At 44.2% G+C, this 23,897-nt stretch overlaps 1 protein-coding gene across 6 annotated transcripts in view; it reads left to right on the top strand.

The window, feature by feature from the left end:
* Window positions 1–23,897, top strand: part of ZC3H7B (zinc finger CCCH-type containing 7B) — a 204,980-nt gene that overhangs the window by 49,184 nt on the left and 131,899 nt on the right. For 5 of the 6 annotated variants that reach the window (XM_033929400.1, XM_033929398.1, XM_033929404.1 and 2 more), the window contains 5 exons: window positions 2,708–2,905; window positions 3,688–3,846; window positions 13,210–13,290; window positions 19,912–19,968; window positions 22,933–22,975. In XM_033929400.1, the coding sequence (XP_033785291.1) occupies window positions 2,708–2,905; window positions 3,688–3,846; window positions 13,210–13,290; window positions 19,912–19,968; window positions 22,933–22,975 (538 nt within the window). Of the gene's footprint in view, window positions 1–2,707; window positions 2,946–3,687; window positions 3,847–13,209; window positions 13,291–19,911; window positions 19,969–22,932; window positions 22,976–23,897 lie in introns of those variants that run through there. The other variant, XM_033929402.1, reaches the window with a different exon arrangement.

Raw genomic sequence — 23,897 nt, 5'->3', positions numbered from 1 at the left:
TTTGGAGAACAGCGTATGGTATATAGATGGACTGAGGGAAAAGAAGGACTGGTTAGACAAAAATGCAATAAATGGCTTTAGTGGAGGGAGGGTGAGATAATGTTGACCTGCTGGGAGGGGAAGTTTGAGAGTGCCTGAACCCTAGCTTTTGATTTGTCCACATTCCCTGCCCCTGATCTCAACATTTAGATACAGACTTGTCATCACTACCATTTGCTTCCAGATGTATTTTTGTTTTTCCTTTTTTTTTTCTTATCTGGGTGAGGGGAAAATTTTGGTTGTGAGTTATGAGTTGAGCATCCCCAAACATTTTCAAAGTTAGCGCCTGGACAACAGGAAATAATGCACTTAAGCACTTTTCTGGTGGCAGGGGGTGGGCACCAGAAAAGTGCTTAAGTGCATTAGTTATTGAAGGTGTCATGAGGTTCTATTGCGTTAGTTAAGCAGTGCATTTCATTTCCTATTTTTATATTAATTTTATTAAAACCTTATATATTTATACAGCTAGTCATTCAAGATGCTTTATTTTGTATTTGTAATCGCATCGTCTAACGTTAAAAAAAAAAGATCATGGATTTGATATACCACCTTTCTGTGCTATAACTAAACTGGTTTATTTCAAGTTTATTTTTTATTTAGGACTTTCCTATCCTGCTTAGCAAGCAAATGTCTAAGCAGAGCCTCAATCACACACAAGCAAACCCGAAGCAAAGAGTCCCTTGTATATTTGCCCTTCATTTCTCCTTGTGCAGTGGTAAAGCAACTTTAAGGGCTCCTTTTACAAAGGCGCGCTAGGACCTTAATGCGCGGAATAGCACGAGCTAAAATGCCGCGCACGCTAGCTGTAGTTTTTTGGCTAGCACTAGCTAATCCGGTGCGTGCGCTAAAAACGCTAGCACACCTTTGTAAAAGGAGCCCCAAGTCTCTGTGGGAAGGGTGGGGGCACCAGTTTAAACTTGTGTCACTGGCCCCATGATAAGGGGCTGGTAGACTGCCATAATCCTTCAGGTGGTAGCAGTGATGGTGTAAGGGGAGGGTGGACTACCCCGATTGCGGTTTTGGTGAGGGCATCAGCCCTTCTCTGCCACCCCATGCCATGCTTGCGCACTCCCTTCCCCCCTGTACCTCTTTAAATCGAGCAGTTATTCTAGCCTGCTGCTTACGCTGGCTTGGCTCCCTCTGAAATCACTTCTGGGTCATGGGGCCAAGAAGTGACATCAGAGATAAAGCCAGCGTAAGCAGCAGGCTGGAGAGGCTGTTCATGCTGGGGAAGATTTTAAGAGGTATGGGATGGGAAGAGAGGGAGCGAGTGTTGTGAAGAAGGAGCAGGGGAGCAGAGAAGAGGGCGCAGAAGGAGGGGGAAGCATGGAAAGAGGGGAGCAGACTTGAGGGGGGGAAGCACCTCCTACCCTCACTTCGCCACTGGATGGTAGCCAAATTTTCTTCCTTGATCTTCTGAAGACAGGCCCTATGCATTTTCCAAAGCTCAGCTGAATCACTTATGTTTAAATAATGTTGTGTGCCAGTAAAATGCATTGCAACCCGCAGAGTGCAGTTTCCTGTACTGCAGACAGCACACTAAGAATGTTCTGTAGGTGGTGTCATACAATATTTAGCTTACATTTCATCTTGGGGAGATGAAGCCTATCATGAGCTTTTAGCCTAAGTTCTGTGTTCACTGTACGGGAGATACCATGTTTTCCCGAAAATAAAATCTACCCCGACAATAAGCCCTAGCATGATTTTCAGGATAGGTCTTAATATAAGCCCTAGTCGCCGGTGGCAGCAGCAGCAGCACTCCCTCCCCCCGACCCATCTCTCCCTCCCATCCAAACTGTGAGACAAAAATAAATACCTTATAACAAACCGGCAGCAATCTAGACAGACTGCTTCATGGCCTTCTATCGCCTGGCCGTTTCTTTGCTGCGTTGCTGATGATGTCATCAGTGATGAGGCAGAGGAACAGCCGGGCAATAGAAGGAAGGGAGGGATAGAAGCTGCAAGGGTTCTGCTGCACAAGGGATGGGAGGGAGAGATAGAAAGATATTGCAAAAGGGGACGGGTGAGAGGTGAGGAGAGATGCTGTACATGTGGGGGAGAGAAAGGAAATAGGAAGAATTGGGGTGGAGGAAAGGAAGGGAGAGATGATCATTGTACATAAAAAAAATAAGATCTACCCTGAAAATAAGACATAGTGCCTTTTTTGGGCCCAAAATTAATATAAGACATTGTCTTTTTTTCAGGGAAACACGGTAATAGAATAAAAAAATAATTGTTTTGATCAAGGGCATGAATGATAGCTGAAAATCACCTCAAAGCCACATAGGCCAATTTAAGGCTTTGCCTTGTTTCAAAAGAATAGCAGACATTCATATTAAATTTAAGCAGAGGTGCTTGTGTCCAGTCTGCTTGGGAAGTTTAGTAATGACAAAACTGAACTTGAGAGACATTAGATTTAGTTGGTTACAGACACTAATACTAAATTTTTATAAGCTCATCATAAATGAAGAGAGTGTCAAGGGAATTGAAATTTAGGCTTTTGAGCCTCTGCTATAAAATAGCTTTTAGAGTGGATGTGGTAACCGCTTATCTTTTCAGAATGTTCTTACCCCTTCATTTTTGTCCGCCCATGAGTGTAACATTCCTGTTATTAAGGACCGCTCTATTTCTTTCTGCCTTAGCTTACTAATGTTCTTTCTTTTTTCAGGCCTTTCTCTACAAGCTAGTTAAGAACTTGTTTGTTGAGGGCAATGCCTTGTACTGGGAGGCAGAGACCAAGCTGGCGCTGGGGCAGTACACAGAAGGGCTGAATGTGGCCGACTATGCAGCAACAGACGACGTAGCCATTGCTCAGGAACTAGTGTGTAAGCTGCACGTCAACAGAGCGGCCTGCTATTTTGCCATGGTAAGCAGCAAGGCCCATCCCTTCGGCTGTGGATTCTGAGGTGGGTGAAAGGCTGAGTGCACGGAAAAGTCCTCCAGGACCTGACGTTGCTGTGAGAGCCCTGCTTGGTAAGGGTAAAGGGTTATGGCTTTGATATACTGCCTTTCAGTGCTCCAACCAAAGTGGTTTACATATTATATACAGATATTTTCCGAGTCCCTAGTGCGCTCACAATCTTAACTTGTCCCTGGGGCAACGGAGGGTCAAGTGACTTGCCTGGAGTTACTCGTGGGGCAGTTCATAGCATGGAATCAAGTATGTGAAAGCTGTTGCTCTGTACATATGTCCAAAACACTCCCAAAATTAAAAAAAACCTACCAAACTATAAAAGAAATGCTGAGAAAATTTATAAAAATGTTTAGTCGTACGTGGCCCTAAATTAATAAAGCCACTCTATGGGATAGACTTTCACAGCTCTAACCACCAGCAGCCCTGTTTTGGGTTTGATTTCCACCATTATTGATAACTTCTCAGCAGAGAGGTCAACGTCTCCACAAATCTGGAGCTTGAACATCTCTCTCAATGCTTCAGAGCGGGGCCGAGAGGAAAGTTTACTGTGCCGCTGCTTATATTGTATCTATTCTGGGATGAAATGAAGGGCTTTAATGTTTTTAGTGTTGTGAATCACGCACCTTTTGTATCCATTAAAAACATGCATGCAAAAATCCGAGAGTGCAGTGGGGAAGAGAGTAACCGCAGTGGAGAGAAAGCATGTTATCTGATAAGATGTGTTTCTTTCTTAGGGCATGTATGAGAAGGCATTAGAAGACAGCGAGAAAGCTCTGAGTGTGGACAAAGAGAATATTCGGGCACTTTTCCGTAAGGCCCGGGTCCTAAACGAACTGGGGAGACACCAAGAAGCCTATGACTGCAGCAGGCACTGTCTGCTCTCCCTCCCACATGTAGGTCTTTGGGGGTTTTCTGTGTCACATACACGTGAGAAAATGTATCACCTGCCTTGGATATATATATATTTTTTTTTTGGCTGGCTTATTGGTGCTGCTCTAGAGCTTGCGGTGATGGTGGCGGCTCAGAGACAAGAGATCATTTGGGCAACATGAAACCATATACCTAGGCCTCACTGGTATGGGAGGCACTGCACACACAGCCATAGAGAGTGCTTCCATGGCATGGTGCACCCCCTCCCTGCTCCCCTCCCACTACCCATTGCTTAAAATATTCTTCCCTACTTTTTCTGTCCATGTTTGTACTTGTTCTTGGACTGCAGGTTATTCTCCCCATTCTCGTGAGCCATGCAGAAGGAATCCACTCCAGGTTTTCAACTCTGCCTTCTTCGCCAGAGGGCACTGCTGCAGTTTTTCCTTGTGCATGTGAGCCAAAAGGTGTCTTTCTGATCTACTCTGTATATTTATTATTTTATTTTAGCTAGTTTAATTAGAAGAGCTCAGAACGGGTTACAACATTACATAGTGTATACATAATAAGGGATAACAGGGTTTACATAATAAAGTAGAATAGGGTATAGTAATGTAGAGCATGAGAGTACATTTTAGGTCATGGCATGATAGGACAATACATATGGGGAGCATGATATTACTCAAAAAGCATGGCAATACTTAATACAATATGACATGACAAAGACCTCATTCAGCATTGGGTGGTGATGTTATGAGCTTGATACTACATTATAGTGCCTGACAGTATGAAGCATGGTAAGGCAGTACATAACCAAGCACAGCAGTGCATTAAGATGCATGGTACATAGTATGGCAGACAATACATACAGGAGCATGGCAAGAATATGACAGTATATGACATGCCGGTACAATACATATACCTGTGAATATATGATAGTGTGGAATGTGTGGCAAAGTGTGGAATTATCAGCAACAACAGTGCATGACAGTACTTGGCATGGCAAGATAGTGTACAAGTGCATGATATGTGTTAGATATGACGTGGTATGGAATGTATGACGGGGCACGGTAGTATCGGTGGTGTTGATCTTGTTGCGTAGACAGTGGTATTTAGACTGGAGCTATTTTATAGAAGGTTAGAGGAAGAGGTGAGTTTTTATTGCCTTCCTGAAGTTCAGTAGTCCTTCTAGTGATCTGGTGTGAGCTGATAGTTGGTTCCAGAGCCATGGTAGGTACTGTGAGTAGGATCTTTATTATTCGGTGGGGGTTTTTTTTTGTGGATTTTGGCAGCATCAGAGCTCCCAATGTGGGGGAAAAGCTCTGCTGTGTGGAAAAGAAGCAGACTGGGGTCTGCAGCTGACAGGCCAAATCCCTCTGTGATACCTATTAGCTAGGGTTACAATATGGGTCCAGAAAAAAAGGACGGATTGAGATACCCAGATTTTAATTAATTGAAAGCAATGGAAGTAAGGAGGATGAATAGAGACATCTAGGTTTGGTTTCCATTGAAAGCAATGGATGTCAAATCCAGGTGTCTCAATCCATCCTCCTTTTTCAGGAGCCATATGGTAACCCTACTGTTAGCTAGCCTGCAAAAACTTGTCTGGAGCTCAGGGTCTGTACCCCTAGAGGCGTAACTCGCCTACTGAATCGCAGGAACTTGAGCGCAGGCTGTTAGGCAACTGCAGGGGGTTCAATGGGGCTCTTCAGGTTGCTGGCTGCATTTTCACCTCCCCCTCTTTGTGTTTGTGGTCTCATGGAGGTTGAGGTTTAAGCCATCTTTGGTCCGACTGGCAGCCCGACGATTTCAGCGTTTGGAGAACTGACTGTTTGAGGCAGAGATTCTTCTTCCATATCCAGCTACTTCTTAGGTCTGAGGCAGGTTGCAGCACCTTCTCAGCACATATAACAGTGAGTAAGACTGTTACAGCCTATGAGAAAATTTTGGGGTGGAGGAGGGGTCTGAAAAAGCTAATTTTAAAGGTTTCTTCCACTCCCTGAGGGGTCTCCACCTCTAAAATCCTATTTTCAGAGTTGTTGGGTTGTTTGTTGTTTGTTTTTTTATTTTTATTTTTTTGGTGTCGAAACTCTGCCATGGTAGCCATCTTGGATTTTACTTTTTTTTTTTTTTTTCTAAGTTCTCCAGAACCTTCAAAACACCCTGCTTTGCCTCAAAACTGGCAGGGATGGAGTTTTCGGGCTCTCTTACCCCGATTCATGCCAGATTCACACAGGGTGGGCAACCAAAGCACACCCTTGAGCCACATGCCATGCAGCATGTGAAGGGGGGTCAGGAGCTTCGGGCTTAGCCTCCTCTTTGGTCTCTTGGGCTGAGGAAATGTTGAAGGGGGTCTGACTGCCATGAGAAAATCTCTTCCAGAGTCTCAGAACAGCGGCCTACCGTAACACAAAGACATGGAAGCTTTGGAACCCAAAAGATGTAAGGTGGACCTAGGGGGACTCAGAACTTCTAGTAAAGCCTTTTCTCCTGATGTGGAGAGCTTATTTGGACAGCTGGGATTCTCTTAAGAGGTCTGGCAGCGAGTCAGGGGTAGTTTGAGAGGGCTTGGGCTCCCAGGGCACATTTGTCTATTTTTCAGAGGCTGGCCTGTATGGCAAGTCTTCCTTGCTGGGAGACACAGGGTTTCATACAGGAGTGACTACACAGGAAACAGCAGTGACCCTTGACAGGGAGAAGACCCCACGGTATGCCAGCTGTTTTAGCCTACAGCACTGATAGATCTCTTTACTGATTCTCTGAGGGAGTTATAATTAGACATCCAGCAGTCCCTGTCCAAGCAATGTTCTATCCTGAGTGGAGTGAGAGCACAGCCCACATCCTCCTGGCATGCTCATAATGAGTAGTCACGGAGCACTGGGATGCTATTGAGGGCTCCTTATAGGAAGCAAAATCAATGACTAAACTATATCCTTGACACAGGAGTGTCATCAGATGTTTGCTCAGCCTAAGATAGATTCCTTGGTGGAGAAAGTGACCAAGCGCACATCCCTACCAAGCGAGGGAGGTGTAGGTTTAAAGTATACACAGGATCACAGAGTGGATGTGGTCCTAAAGAGACAATTTGAAGTGCTAGCCTTAGGATTCAGAGTGGCTGCAACGGCCTCCTTTGTGGCTCATGCTTGTCACACCAAGTTGCATGGGTTTTCCCTGGGAGGGCAAGCCTCTGCCCCCAGCTTATGGTGGAAGGAGTGGATTATGTGGTCAATGCTCTCTATGACATCAGCAAGGTCATGAGCAAAGGCTTACTCAATCTCAGTCCACAGAATACTCTGAATAAGGCAACAGGCAGGAGATTCCACCTCCTAAGGCTAAGCTCAGCAGTCTTCCCTTCAAAGGACAAATTTTGTTCGGGAAAGGGTCTGGATGATCTTAACACCAATGTGACAGATCTTTGGCTGAAATTTCTTCCTGACAACAGACCACAAACCTCTAGAGGTCCAGAGCAGTTTAATTTTCATGACTCTGGGTATTTTCATCAGTACTCAGGAGGAGCTTTATCTCAGAGATCCTTTCAGGGATCAAGTCGGAGATTTACAGGACGTAGGTGAAATCAACCTTCAGTTCTCTTCCCAATGCAACCACCAAGAAAACTCAATGATGCCAGGTTCATAGTCTCTTACCCCTGAGGAGGAAGGCTCTGGCCTGGGCGGAGGCCTGGGCTCAGATCTCGCTCATTCTTTAACATTCTGGTTTGTAGACTCCCCCAGGGCTGGCTGTAGAAGACAAGAAAAGTCTTAGTAGAGATGCAGGCCATAGAACCAGTGCTTTCCGAACAATCGGACTCGGGCAGATACTCTGTATGCTTTATAGTGCTCAAGAAAGGCTAAGAAGATTGTTGACCCATCCTGGATCTCACTCAACGTCAGTGCAGCTTTGACGTTCCACACTTTCGCATGAAAACGGTGGTCAGTCATTGCAGCAGTGACATCGGGGGAATTTCTGGCTTTCCTAGATTTAACGGAGGCCTACCTGCATATTCCCATATTTCTGGATCACAGGAAGTTCCTAAGATTCTATGTCCTGGAGAGTCGTTACCAGTTCTGGTCTGAAACAGCACCTTGAATGTTCATCAAGGTTATGGTGATAGTAGCTGCACATCTCCGCAGGGCAGAATTGTAAGTGCATCCATACCTACACGATTGGCTGATGAGAGCTCCCTTGTTCTCAGAAGGAGAGTAAGCAGTGAGTCAAATGGTTCAGGTCTGGAAGATCCTAGGCTGGATAGTGAATTTTTGAAAGAGCAACTTGGTTCTGTCGCAATTCCTGGAATACCTGGGAGCCCTCTTCAGCACGGCAGAAGTCTGTATCTAACAGAGGCACGCAGACAGAAGATTTGCACTTATATCATGGACATGCTGGCCAAGCCAGCTCTGTCAGCATGGCACTACCTCCAAATGCTAGGATCCAGAGCAACCACTTTAGATGTGATCCATTGGGCAAAGGCTCCCATGCATCCTCTCCAGAACATACTTCTGTCTTGGTGGTTCCCACAAAATGATTTCCTGTTAAGGGACATTCCCGTGGACTCCAGAATCCTGTAATATCAGTTATTGGCTCTATCCATAGTCATTAACAAGGGGCAAGCCCCTCAGAATAACATCATGAGTGATTCTGACAACAGATGCCAGCCTGTTCACCTGGGGAGGCCACTGCAATGGGTTCCCAGTTCAGGGGCGGTGGTCAGCTTCCCAGAGAAAGTTGTCCACCAACAGACTGGAGCTTTGGGCCATTTGGTTGGTGTTACTGAAACTGGAGAAGTCTGGAAGGATGAGCAATCCAAGTCTTATGCAATGCTACAGCAGTAGCATATGTCAGTCGCCAAGGAGAAATCAAGAGTGCACAACAGAGCGTGGAAGCCTGCTTATTGGTCTGGTGGGCAGAGCTCCACCTACAAGCAATCTCCACGACGCATGTTGTGATAGTGGATAATATCCAGGCCGATTATCTCAGCATGCAGACCTTAGATCCGGAAGAATGGATGTTATCTGTAACAGTGTTCCAATCCATTGTTCTTTGCTGGGGTCACCCAATTTTTGACCTGATGGCTATGGCAAGGAACAAGAAGGGGGACCATTTCTTCAGTTGAAGATCAGAACCCAGAAGCGCAAGTTTGGACACCCTAGTCCAGCCATGGCCAAGGAACAAACTCTTGTATGTGTTTTCCTCCATGGTTATGGTTGTCTTTTATTTGATATACCACCTTTCCTCTGTAGATATCAAAGAGGTTGGCACTACATTGACTAGTAAGCAAGTACTAAACTATTTTCCCTATCTGTCCCAGTGGACTCATAATCTAACTATAGTACCTGGAGCAATTGAGGATTGAGTGACTTGCCCAGGGTCACAAGAAGCAGCACTGGGCTTGAACCCACAAGCTTAAGGTGCTGAGGCAGCAGCTCTAATTGCTAGGCCACACCCATAATAGGGCAGATTCTACACAGAATTGCAAACCACCCAGAGTCCTCGTGGCTCCATATTGGCCATGCAGGTTGTGGAATGCAGATCTAGTACATCTACAGAAGGGCAAATGTCTCAGACAGCAGTTACAGCCTGATCTTCTTTCTCAGGGCTCAGTGGTTATAGAAGATCCGGATCACTTTTGTCTTACAGCATGGCTCTTGAGCGCGTGGCTGAGTATTCAAAGGTAGTTATTGCTACTCTCCTCAGAACCAAGAAGCCTACCACAGTTTCCGATTCCGCTGGCATGGGAGACATTTCAGCACTGGTGCTTTTAAGGTGGAGCTGTTTACTGCTCCGATCGCAGTGGTATTAGCTTTCCTCCAAACAGTCTAGACAAAGGTCTTGCAGTGGCGTCACTTTGAGTAGAACTGGTGGGCCTCTCGTGTTTTAGACCGAAAAGCTCTCTTGGTTTCTTATCTGGACATAGCCAAATTCCTGAAAGGTGCTAGGGCTCAGACCCCTGGTAAAACATTTGTTTCCTTTGTGGAACCTCAAGTTGGTCTAGTACGGCCTCAGCCAGGCTTTGTATGAGCCTCTTCAAGAAGAGTCCTTGATGAATCTTGTCATGTCATGTCAATCAAGAAGTAAGATTACCAGCTTTCCAGTCCATAGGGTCAAAAATAACAACCATATTCTGAGAGCTGGATGTTCGGAGAGTTCTCCTACATTATCTACTGTTTACTAATAAGCTCCAACTGTCTGACCATCTGTTTGTGCTCACCAGTCTAGACATGGTAGACTGGTGTCCAAGGCTACCATTGGCAGATGAATATGCGTGGATATCTCATCAGCATATATTATCTGAAGCAAGCAATTACCGGTCTTGAAAGTGCATCCGACAGGAAGCATGGCTTCTTCATGAGTGGAAATTCAGGTGATTTCGCCCAAGGAAATTTGTAGGGCAGCGACCTGATCCACATTGCAAACGTTCTCCAAGTTCTACAGGTGGACGTGTGAGCACGGGAGGACACCGTATTATGAGCAGACGCAGAGATCCTGCTTTAGATTTCTGGAACTGCTTTTGTACGTCCCTAAATGTCCAGAATGACATATCTACTGCACTAGAAAGAGATTAGGTTCTTACCTTGCTAATATCTTTTCTAGTAGATAGGTGTGTCATTCTGGAGCCCTGCCCTGTCAGTTATTTTTCCGCTTTCCTACTGTGTTGGTAAGAAAGTGAGTCAAAACTGAGATTTTGATGTCAGTCAGAGTTCAAGGGTATGAAAAGTATTGCTATAACTGAACACATTGAAAAATGTTGAGCTCCATAAATGTTTGATCAGTTTTGTTATTTCGATATTAAGATTGTTCAGTAATGTTTAAAATGTTTGTTATAATTTTCAGAGCAGAACAGAATTGTATTTCGGGGAGTCTCCCTATACCCCTCCTTCTTATGTGTTTTTATATATAGTAATAATAATAATAATAACTTTATTTTTCTATACCGCCATAGTCAGGCGACTTCTAGGCGGTTTACATTGTAAGAAGGCTGGACATTCAGCGAATAACAAAAGGTCTTAATACAATACAATAAGTCTACTTACAATACCGAACAATGAGTCTCAATACAATACAATGCAATACATTACTATGAGTCTAAATACAATACAATACAGTAAGTCTAAGTACAATACCATACAATGAGTCTAAATATTAAACAATAATCTAAAAGGGAAACTTACGTATTAATTGGAGTTCTATGGATAGTGAGTACCTGAATGCTTTGGTACTAACATATTAAGTGGAGTTCTATGGGTAGAGAATACCTGAATACATGAAAGGAGCTTCTTGAGAGATAAAAAAGGCGTTTACAACGGGGAAGTCCTAGTGGGGGAGGGGACAGTTTTAGTCAATGAATTTGGCGAAGAGGGCGGTTTTGATCGCTTTTCGGAATGCACTGTATGTCAGATTGGGTTCGTTTATGTAGTTTTTCAGCCAAACTTGCTGTCTGTTCGCTTGTACCAAAGCAGGTGGCAGCAGAACCCTCTGGTGAAGAAGATGGAGTTGAAAACCTGGAGTAGATTCCTTCTGCATGGCTTGTGAGCAGTGGCGTAGTGAGGGTGAGAGGTGCCCTCGCCACACGCTCGTGCTCTTTCCCTTCCACGTGACCCTGAATCTGTCACTTTGCCGATGGAGTATCCTGGAGGAGGGGAGGTGTGGGGAGAGGAGGAGAGACACTGGAGAGGAGGAGAGTCGTTGGCGCTGGCTGACTGCCTGCCTACAGGATGTGCCTCACCGTGAGAGGCGTGTCCTGTAGCAGTCAGCCGGCACTTCTCCTTCTTACTGGTATCTCGGGGCACATCTGGAATCTGCTGCGGCACACAGTTTGTGATACACTGAGCTAGAGGTAAGGGGGAGAGTGAAGGCGTGTGTGCGACGGGTGGATAAATGGGAAGGAACGGGGGGGCACAGAGAGGAGGAGGAGAGATGCTGGCACCCCCACCAAGACCACCCTCCTTACTACGCCACTGCTCGTGAGCAAGGGGAGAATACCCTACAATGATGCACTTACCTACTAGAAAAGATATTAACACGGTAAGAACCTTCTCTCTTTTTGTTAAGGATTTGTAGTCTTAGTATATTTGGTATGTTTTTAATGTGCTTTAAATTTAGTGCACCTTAAATCAATTTAACTTGCATTAACCTACAGTTTTTGTCGGCTGTACTTTTTCTTTTTCCTATTAATTTAATGGGTAGCTGTTTAGTAACAGGGCCAACTCAGGGGATTGTATTGGTGCCATTTCCCCCTGTTGTATCAGCATCTCCTTCCTCCATAACTCCCTTACAGCCACATCGACTCCCAACCAGCCAGCTCTCCTCCCCCCACAGCCGGCTACTACAAAACCCCACTCACTATTGCCCTGGTGGCTGCCTTCAAAATAGTGCCAATGACCTCTGATAATACTCTGAAATCCCTTGCCATATAAGGCAGCAACCAGGAACAGAAATGAATTGGGGATAACACCTGCCCCTGTCATCCCTGGGACCCATCTCCTTCTCTTACCCCCAGGTATCCTGTTTTTTTCCCATTTCACTCCTTCCCCAACTTCCTGTTCCCTTCCATCTATTATCTACTCCCCCATTACTGCATTTCTACCCTCTATTCATTATTCTTTCTCATTCATCTCTTTGACAGCCCTCTGTAGCTTCTTTCTCTCTCCCCTCCAAAGCATTTTCCTGTCCCATCTCTCTCCTGCCCCCTTGTGATCCAGTGTCTCTTCCTTCCACCCTGGGGGGAGTTCAACAACTCTCCTTCTGTTTTCATACCCCCACCCCTCTGGGGTCCAGCCTTCCCGCACCTGGGCCAGCAGCTCTTTCCCAAGTTTGGACTCTCAAATCCTCCTCCTTGAGTTTAGTATCTCCCCTATTCAAACCCCTCACTCCCAATTTACCTTCAAATCTCTCTTTAGAGGTTGCTGGTGGCAGCAGCAGCAGCAATACTCGTACATGCGCTATCTGTAACCTGACCCTGAGCCTTTCCTCTGATTTCAGCTTCCTGTTTCCATGTGGGCGAGAGGAAAAGCTCTGGGTCAGGTTACTGGTAGCGCATGTTTGTTGCTGCTGCTGGCAACCTCCTAAAGAGAAAGAGATTTGAAGATAATTGGGGGTGGAAAAAGCTTGAGGAGGTGAAGGAGGGCTGAGAGAGAGGGGAGATGCCAGACCAGGGGGGAAAGTGGAGGGAGAGATATGGAGAAGGTGGTGCGTGTGAGAAGTACAGCAGTGAGCAAAACAAGCCGTTGTGAAGGCACCCTGAGCCACTGTCTCATCTGGTCCATGCCTTCAGGCTGCGTTGGTTAGTAATTGTTCTTCCAATGCAATATGCAGCTTGTGTTCCCTCTGTGGAAAGGAAAGGGGGAGTCTCTGCTCAAGAGGAAAAGAATCACAGGAGCTTTTCTCTTTTGCAGGATGAGAGTGTCATTAACCTGGGAAAGGAGCTGGCGCAGAAGCTGGGGTTAAAAGTTCGTAAAGCTTACAAGAGAGCCCAGGTAAGCTATAGTCACATGGGATTACTCTGTTAAGTAGCAAGATACCCGGGTCCCATGCTACCTGACCCAGTTCAAACCCAGAATTGAAATTTCTCTGCATTGCTCTGCATTATATTAATTGCAACAGATGCTTTAGCTAATGCTCCCTGCATCTTATCCCAGTCCCTCCCATCATAATGGATCCTTAGCTCGTCCTCTTAGCTCTTCCCATGAGCAACCTCTCTCCCAGTAATAAATCCCTAAAATATTTGCAAAAGACAGCAACTAACCCCTTATTACCCACAAACTCTCACATATGTCTTTCTGAAAAGTATTATTTGCCATCAACCTTCTCATAATAATCTTGCTATTTGAAAAATGGGCCAACTGTGTGTAGGCGTAGAAATGTTAGGTTGAAAGTTGTGTATGAGCTAGGGTATTAAATTCCATCAGAGTAGTTTCCTCAACCAGTTGTCCCATCTGCCCCAATCCCTTGTTCTTCCACTGCTATTAGATAGAAGGCCCCAAACAGAAGATTATTCACCACTGGCAAATGTTTAATAATAATAATAATAACTTTATTTTTATATACCGCCAACAATCTTGCGACTTCTAGGCGGTTTACAATAAAGAGAAACTGAACAGACAGCTACTTACAGAGTATGGCAGTGTTCATCTGATAGTAACAGCATTAACAATAATAATACTGCAGGACCATGAAGTACCGTGTGGTTTACAATGGATTAGAAAATTCCATAAATTGAATGGAGCATTCATTGTTAGTGATTAGGGGTTAGCAGTTTACAAGATCAGATTTGGGTGGGATTGCGTAGGGGGCTATTGTTCTTGTTCGTTACCTAGGTATTTCGAGAACAGGAATGTTTTTAGGTGTTTCCTAAATTCTCCATAATTGTTTGTGAGTGTGATTAGTTTTTCTAGGTCTTTGCCCCATAAGGCTGCTTGATACGATAGAAGTTTAGATTAATCGAAAGTCTGTCTTGCTTATACCATCCCAAATCTGCAGAGGCCTATGTATTTTTGATAACTATATGATAACCCAGTCTAGTTGACCCCACTGACCCCCGTTTGATTTGAACCCACAATTTATGGTCTGTGTTTTGCAACCATTTTACTGCTTTACAGTAAAGAGCCAAATTTGGAACACTAGTCTTACTTTTTTTTTTTCCTATATAGAATATATACAGAGAATCTCTGTCACTTATTATTCTAAATAAACAAGTATCCACTCTTGTAGAGAAGACAGAAAATACCTCCCCGACATTTCTACACCCACACTTTCTTGGTTTCTATATCAAGTACTCCCAATTCCATGAGTAGGAAAAGTCACCAAATGATTCCACAGTGAGAAGGAGAGAATCAAAAGCAAATAAGAACTGTGGAAACGATGATCTCGAGAATCAGTTTTATTGTTCAAAATTAAGTCTTCACATGTAAAAGCAATTCATGTGCTTGATTATATCCAATTGATACACAGTAAAAAGTCTGTGGCACGGACCCGACATGGTCCGTGTTTCAGCATTTGACAACCTTCTTCTGGGATCCTATAAGAGTATATGTGTTTAAGTTTGCGAGTGAGCATTGTCACTGACCAGCCCTGCAGGAAATGGCATCTTGGCTCTCTCAGCCTTTTATACAATTCTTTTGCGCAAAAACTCCAAACTTCTTAACGGCCAATCAACAATAGCCTTTTTGTACCCTAGGCCACACACTAGCACTCTCAGCGTTGTGGAAGATTTGTGGAGTCTATATCTTTGTGCTTACACACAAACCTCTTACCCGCCCTGGTTTAGCAGACCCTCTCCCAAACAACTCTACTGCTGTTAAAGTCCAGAAACCACCCCCTCCACACACACACACAAAAAAAATAGCTGAAGAAAAAAAAAACATTCTGATACTTTTTTCTTCTTTTTAAGTGGCTTCAGCACAGCTCAGTAGCACAGTATTATTTCTAAAGCAAAACTACTTGCCTTGGCTTAACTGACTTCCATGGCTTTCTCCTGTGCACTATCAATGTCAGCTTCCCAGTCCAATTCCATCAGCTGTGCTGTGCGTGCCTCAAACTCCTAGCTTTCCTGCTGCGAGACACTGCTGCCTATTTCCATAGCCTCGGCAGTCTCTGGCTCTTAGCAGTGTGTAATTCTGCTCTTTTGTCCTCCTCCCCTCTAACCAGGCTGTCTACCTGTTTAAGGAGTATGTGCCTAGCCCAGAGGTGGGCAAACTTTTTGACTCGTGAGCCACAATGGGTTCTTAAATTTGCAAGAGGGGCCGGGCAATCCTGGGGGGGGGGGGGGGGGCGGCCGGGTTCTGATCCGCCGCAGAATGATGATGGTAACAGAAAGGGCTAAGGCAGAAAGAAAGAACCCCCTCCCCCAAAGAGCAGACTATTGTCTCTGGTTTCTGCTTTCATCTTCTTTTCACTCTCTTCCTTCCAGCGTCTGCCTTCTCTTCAATCTAGCATCTGCTCTTTCCATCCACTGTCTGCCCTCTCCCCCTTCCATATGGTATCTGACTTCTTTCTATGTCCCTCACCCTTTTCCATCCAGCCTGCGCCCCCTCTCTCCTTTTTTCATGATTCATTCCAGTTTCACTGCTCTCATTTTTATCTCTCCTACACCAGATCTTGCATCTTTGTCCCTCTCTCCTTATTTCTCTGCTGACCCCGTTCCCAGCATCAATCTCTCTCTACTTTCTCATTCCTTTGTCTCTCCCCTTTCCCTCATCTGATTTCTCCATTCCACCCTGATCCCTTCCCCTCCTCTAATCTCCCTGCCAGCTGTTTCCTTCCTTTTTCCCTGTCCAGCAGTACCCCTTCCCTCCTCCCCCCCCTATCCAACAGTAACTCTCTTCCCTTCCCCTCCTCCTCTCCCAGCAGCATCTCTCCTTCTCCCTCCCTCCAGGTCCAGTAGCAGCTCACCCTTTATTTTCCTTAGGCCAGCAGCTTCCCAGCCCCCCCCCCAGTCCAGTAGCAGCTCTCCCTTTATTTTTCTTAGTCCAGCAGCTTTCAGGAGAAGAGCACAGTGAGCAGCTCTCTAAAGCGCTGCAGCTCGCGCCTGCCACAAGTGGATGGAGGTCAGTGGCGGCGACGCTCTCGCTCCTTCCACACACCAGTCATGGAGAAGGGCCGGATGGCCCGTGGGCCGGTTTAAACATCTAAACAGGCCGGATATGGCCCGCGGGCCATAGTTTGCCCATGTCTGGCCTAGCCCCAAATTTCCAGACTGTGGGACAAGTTTCTGGGTTCTTGGGCTCCCCCGGTGGTCAGGAAATGAACAGAGCCTGTTTAGCTTGGGCTTTATTTTAACTGTTTGGAAACTTCCCCTCCCCCAACTTGTGTTCCTGTACTTTATCACAGGGGAGATTAAGGCACTTGGAAGGATGGAAGGCTGGTTTATGGGTCATGCTCTTTCCTTTCTCATCCTGGGCCACCTCAGTCTCTGAGGGGACAGGAGTGCATGGCACAGTCTGTGGGTCACAGCATTTGATATGTGAAAAAAGTGACATGGTGGAGTGGTGTAAATAAAGAAATGTGATGAGAGAACATATGATTTGGTGCGAAATCTAAGGCGCAAACTGCTAGAGAAAAAGCTAAGAGCTAATGTCTGAAAAGTGATTTAAATATCATAAGAACATAAGAATTGCCACTGCTGGGTCAGACCAGTGGTCCATCGTGCCCAGCAGTCCACTCTCATGGTGGCCCCCAGGTCAAAGACCAGTATATACGATCTACCTGCTAAAGGGTGAATGAAAGCCTGTGTGGGTGAAAAAATGCATAGGAGTGAAGCTGATGGTGTTGAAAGATATATAGTGCCAGAGAGGGCAAATTGAAACGTACCGTTTGGTTTGAGCCACAACAGATGAAATTGCTAAATTGCATCCAAGATACTGTGTGCTAGAGAGTAAAAACAATAACAAACATCAGGACAAAGATAAGCAGCAAAGAAAGCAAAACCACCGTGGGGATTCCTACCCATCGTGTCCTTTTCACTTTCATATTGTTTCCCCTATTTCTGTATGCCATTATCCCCCACTGATGTTTGTTATTGTTTTTAGTCCCCCCAAATTTCAGTTCAAAAACCTTTTGGTACTGCGTCAGCATCGACTTTGAGCATGATGGAAGACTTGGAACCCAACATCCAGCCTCCTATGACTTTGGCACCAACATCAGCACTGAGTGCACTGACATAATAATTAAAATAATTTATTTTCTTGTATACCGCCCCACCAGCAGTTCTAGGTGGTTCACAACAGAAGAACTGAAAACATTTCAGTTAAAAAATACAGTTTCAAAAAACACAACTATTATAACTACTACATCCATTAAATAAAGCATCAGATAAAAAGTACATTTAAAATACAGAGCCTAATAAAAAATAGCTTCTTAAATATCAACATTCTTGTTTATCAAATAGGTGAGTGTTCAATAATTTCCTAAATGTAAGATAAGAATAGGCTTGAACAATCAGCGACTCATCCAGGAGTTCAACTTCCCCGCCTGATATTCCAATGTCCTGTCCATCGCATCCAGAGCTTCAGGCATTGGGCTCCTTACTGAGGCAGGACTCTACATCATCTTCATCTATTCCTTGAGCATCAAGGGACGCAGCATGTAAGAAGGCTTGGCGCTGCCTAGAAAGGACACTGTGTTCTCCTCCCAAGCTTCAAATTCCTTGACGCATAGTGTTGATGCACCGAACACCACTCCCTTCCAGCTGATGTCTCCTTGTAGGCATTACCTAACATCTGGTATAGCATCCATACTTCTATGTATAGAATTAAAAAGTTTCCAGGATTTTTTACAAAACTCAAGTTCAACGTCATTCATTAGTTGTGGAATCTGCCCTCAAAATGTTCACACAGCTCATGATTTTATGCTACTTCTCCTCTAGGCAGAGAAGCCAGGATTATGGACTACTAGTTCTACACATCCATTTATTTTAAATCCTTAAATAACTGTCAGAATTTGAGGAATTCCTTCCCCCAGATAAATTTAAAACAGTTTCAACGATTTTCTAAGAACTTGTTCATTGCAAGAAAGTATATGGCTAGAGGAATTTTTGATGCATTTGATGTTTCTATCTGAACATCTGCTGTAGCAATTGCAATGCGCCATTTGGCCTGGCTTAAGCATTTCTGATCTGGAAACTTTGGTTCAAGAATGCCTTCCAATCCTTCCTTGTGAAGGAGAGACTACCTCTATGGTGATAGGATTGAAGAGGTTGCAGATAAAATCAAAGCATCTGTATGTTTTTGATCTTATCTAAACCACAAACCTCTCAATCTTCTTCATCTAGAAGATATTCTGCATCAACCAGATATTTATGTTATCTAGGCTTGCTGCTCAATGACACTGTGTCATTGAGCAGCAAGCCTAGATAACATAAATATCTGTGAACATTTTGAGGGCAGATTCCAACAGAAATCACAACTTCAATCTCAGTGCAATTAGTCATCCTTTTAACTCCTTTCTAGAGAGCATTGTCGATGTTTCCATGCTTCTTCTACCCAGTCTTCCCATCAGATTACTCTAATTCCATGAACATTGAACTCTTATCACAACAGATCAGTGGGTGCTTCGAGTTGTCACTGAAGGCTATGCCTTATGCTTGATCAGAAAACTTCCAAACCGCCCATCAAAAGTATCCTTTCAGCTCCCTCCAGAAGACTGGCCTTCACCAAGAACTCATGGCTCTTCTCCATCTAAAAGCAACAGAACCTGTTCCTTTGCAGGAGAGAGGCTAGGGATTCTACTCAAAATATTTCTTAATACCATGAAAAACCGGATGCCTTCGACCTATTTTAGACCTCTGGGGCCTAAACAAATACTTGTTGAAGAAGAAGTTTTGCATGGTTTCTCTGGAAACCCTTCTATCTCTACTGGAAAAGGGCAATTGGCTTTGCTCTCTAGATATCTCAGAGGCCTACACTCGCATATCAATCCTACCTGCTCATAGAAAGTATCTTCACTTTTGCATTGGTTCTCGACAGACTTTGAATACAAAGTCTTGCCCTTAGGGATTGGTTTTGGCCCTTCGAGTCTTCACAAAATGCCTAGTGGTAGTGGTGGCAGCCCTTCGCACATAGGGATTTCATATATTTCCCTACTTAAACAACCGGTTTATCGGTGTTTCATTATCGCGCACAACTCGGTGTGCCATCAACTCAACAATTCATCTCCTGGAACTGCTTGGTTTGCTATTAACTACCAAAAGTCACATCTGTACGCTTTTTAGGCACGCTTTTTAGGCATTGGAGTTCATAGGGGCTCTCTTGGATATTACTCAGCATTGAGATTTTCTACCAAAATAGTCTGCAATCTCATTCACCTGTGTCAAACAGTCTCCACCCTTTAATGCACTTTCGCATGTCAGATGTTACACCTTCTCGGTCACATGTCATTGACAGTACACATCACTCCATTGCAGCCTTCTAGCTCATCTGGCTAAAGCAGAAGCATAAATGGAAAAAAAAAGTGAAAAAGTTGTCAGACTTATAGAGTGAGGCTTTTTGGGTGTCTTGGATACGTGGTGGGAAGGGATTCTGTCTGCCCAGGAGCTAAGGTGGCCTTCTGTCACAGGAAGCTGCTTGCTTTTCACATGGTTTTTCTCTTTCTTCACTTTGCAGGAGTTGGATGCCTTTGGGCTACTCAGTAATGGAACATCGACAAGCTTAAGAAATCAGGTATATTATTTTGTTTCTCTGTCTCTTATTGTTTTATTTTGTTGTTTATCTCTTCTTTTTTTGAGCTAGCAACTGATTGGAATGGTCTGAGCAGTAACTTGATGGTGTGAGTTCCAACTTTCATCTTCCTTTGGGTTTACAGCACAATCAGAACTAGGGCTAGAATCCAGTGCTCTATGTGTATTGTCCAGCCCTAATACCAGCCTTGTGCCAGGTTAATCTGCTAAACACACACAGGTTAAGTTAACAAGAGCTGATCAGTGTAGTTCTGAAACTCAGTCATCTGAATTTAACCCCTATACTGAGCCAGAGAACAGTAGTTTTGCCTGATAAACTGCCAGGAAATGCCTTCAGAAATTCACCTAGGAAACAGGGTTTGTCCCCTTTAAATTCCACACTCGTGAAATTGCTGGCTAAGCAGGGGAAGAGCTAAGCAGCAGAGCTATAGCCCTCCCCCACATAGTGCTGGGTGGGGTACCTACACAGGCAGGCAGCTTGAAGCCTGGGAGTCTCAGACAGAGAGAAGGCAGGCAGAGGGAATAGACTCACTTGAAGAAGCTCCTGATTTGGTCCAGCCAGAGGACATTGCCATGCTGGAACCTGAGGACTCTGCTGCCAGAGAAGGAGAATGGTATTGAACCAATGGAGGTTATGAGCACTCCTGAGCAACAAGACTGAGATAATGGATGTGAGTTGATTCTTTTTCGGTTTAAAAGTGTTTTTTTTCTTTTACTACTGTGCTAAGGCAGTGCTTAGTTTGGGAGCTGTATTTTTGGATACAAAGACTGTGAAACTGTAAGTTAGTGAAACTAACTATCTTGAGTGTGGCACAGAAGCACTAAAGTTTGTTTTTGTGAAAGCTTTGCTTTTGCCTTTTTGAAGATTCCTTTTTTTCCCCCTGTGTGCAGTGGCAGTTCCAGCGGGGCCTGCAAGTTTCGGAAGCTGAGAAACTGAAGGACTGAACCAGTACAAATAGAGATCTGGTTATTGAACTGTTTGAAAGTGTGTTTGTGTTTTGTTTTGTTTTTTTTCATTTTCCTCATTTATATGAAGTACTAAAGAGGCATTAGAGAATTTGGGGAGAATTCACCAGTCATCTTAGGCGTGGGAATGTAGTGAGCATTTTATGAACTGCTAACTTCAGGTGGATTCTCTAATTCTCATTCCTGCATCTCACAGGAGCTGAAGGTCAGCTGCACTTAACTTTTGTCTAGGTGAGAAAGAAAATTTTAAGAGGAATATGTTTGGGGAATGCTAAAGCCCTGAATCTTTTGCTTTGCTTGAACTGTTTTAAAGCTGTCTTTTGGAAAGAAGCAGATTTATGAATTTTGGTTGGAGGGGCTTTGCTGCCACAGTAGTTTGAAACTGAACAATCAAGTCCCTCCTGTTCCAGGGTACTAGAACTTTGTTGCAGAGGCCATTTTGGATTATATGCTATAAAGCTGTTTTGATGATATTTCTTTTTGACCACAGTGTGGAATAAACACTCTTTTTGGATCAGATATTTACCGTGTCATTCTATTTTGCTTTGTTTAAAACACTGAAAGTTTCATCAGAGCAGGGTCTCGTAGTCCAGTCCCTAGTCTTGGGACTTTTGGACTACTGCAACATCCTCTACCTGCCATGCACCCCGTAAGCATGACAAAATAATTACAGACAGTACAAAACACAGTCCTCGGACTGATCTACTCACTAAGCAAATATGACCACATCAGCACCGCATACCTAGACTCACACTGGCTCCCTACACAAGTGCAAATACTATTCAAATTTTACTGTCTATTATTCAGAGTAATGAACGTCACTACCCCACCTACCTAATCGATTGCCTAAACCGGAACAAATCAACCAGACCAAAGAGAACTCAGATCCCATTTACCCACCCCCCAATCAAAGGCACACAGCGCAAGAAGATGTACGACAATCTACTATTAACACGAGCAGTGAAACTAGATCACCACCTTTCCAACATGCTGACAGCAGCGACTGACTCCAAAACATTCCGAAAGGAAATTAAACCCCTGCTATTCTGAAAATGTATCAAGAAAAACGAATACATCTCCTTGACTATTCCCAGTCTTGTAAATTTCCCAGCTAAGTCTCAACCATGTAATTAGCACCCTAACCTATAATTTTCCTGGAAATGTCCAGTTATCATCTTTTGTAATCTGCCTAGAACTGCAAGGTATTGGCGGAATAGAAGTCACTAATGTAATGTAATGTCTTCCTCCCTCTTGGGGAAGCATGTGGGCTTTGAAGTGCCTGAGGGTAGCTTGTGCTACATTATATAGTCTGTGAAAACAGTATAATATTTATATATATTTCATAGCTACCTGAGACATTTTTTCCTTATAACTCCATTTAGTTCAGTCAGTGCAGTGACAATTCTCAGCTGGGAGGGGCGTTACATACCAGGGCTGCATCAGTAACCTTGAAAACGGTCCTAAATCTAGCTATTAGGTGTTACTATTATACAGTGACAATGACTCCCTCCCTCATTGAGAAGCCGAGAAAGCTATCTCTGCAGCATTTCTGGCTCCAGCTGACGAAGGGAACAAAAGACCCGAGTCCGGTTTTGAACCCAGCTTGTTCTGTGTGACAGCCCCTAAGGCAAACCCCCTTCCTAAACTATGGGTTAGGTCCCCAAGTAGAGTCACAAAACCTGCTTTTAAGATCATGACCTAGGCTGACTCTCCAGAGGTAACATCATTATTCTTCAGGTGGTCATACACATTTTATTGGGCTATAATCATGGGTTCCAGGCACCAAAGAGATTGGGAAGAACTGACCTAAGGTGGTCTTTATGTTGAGACTCATATTTTTCTCTTTCTTTCTTTCCCCCACCCCGTCATGTAATACCTTGATATGCACAGACTGGTAGCCTTGCCTGCACCCCAGAGATGAGGTGCATTCACCAAGGAAATGTGCTGTGTTCCTGAGATGTAACTCTTGTTTTTGTTGCAGACCTCATCGAATGGGCTGGGCTCCATCAATGACATAGAGACAGGTAGGACCCCATCATCCTATATATTTTATTAGTATATTACTATCCAACTTTTTTTTTTTTACTAAAGGATTGGTAGAAAAACAAAGGCAATTTAACCACTGCAAACCCTTGAAATTATAGCAGTTCATGTTTTTTTAAGCTCAGCTTTTAACAATAAAACTGGTCACTTTTATTGCTACCAAAATAAAGGTGCCCATGACACTTAAGTTTGTGGCCTCTGCATTGTAAGAAGGTGGAGAACCAGCCATCTCCTAGCATGGGGTTAGCTTCTCAGACAAGGGTATGCTTGTGTTATTCCCGTAGAAGAAAATTTCAACTGCTGAGGCACAGGAATGAGATAGCAGGAGGTGATGAGGAACATTTTGGCAGATTCAGTTATTTCAAAATCGGCTTGGTACCTTTTGTACATTCTCTGTAACATGTGCCCTGGCTGTGGCCATATCCAGAAGTGTGCACCTTAATACTATTTATTTCATTTCTTAATTTTAGTGTGACAGACACTTTATTCTTGATCATTCGGTTAGTCAACCCCTTCTTATGAGAATTCTTATAAGGAGACTCATTAGCATTTATTTGCTCTGCCTCCCATTCTTCTGGGCTGTACTCCAAATTTATTAGTTGTCTCTCTACAAACGAGATGGTAGGAGCCTGTCTTTTCTGCTTGTATCTATTTTTCTTTTAAATTTGGTTCTTACTTACCGTTTGTGAGGCTTTTCGGTGCTACAGAAGATCCCTGTCATGGAACATCTCTGGATGTGGGAGAGTGCAGACTCTTAGGTCGGAGGTCTGCATCCAAGGAGCAGACTGCTTTGCAATGCACCTACTTGGACAGCCTTTACTAACAATCCAGGAGTTAAGGGACCAGTCATTTGGGAGCAAGGCTTGCCCCAGATTCTGTCCACAGTAGGCTTGATCTCAGCCT

Source organism: Geotrypetes seraphini, chromosome 2, assembly GCF_902459505.1.
Source record: "Geotrypetes seraphini chromosome 2, aGeoSer1.1, whole genome shotgun sequence".
NCBI lineage: Eukaryota > Metazoa > Chordata > Amphibia > Gymnophiona > Dermophiidae > Geotrypetes > Geotrypetes seraphini.
Note: the sequence above shows the minus strand (reverse complement) of the source record. Positions and strands in the feature narration are given on the sequence as shown.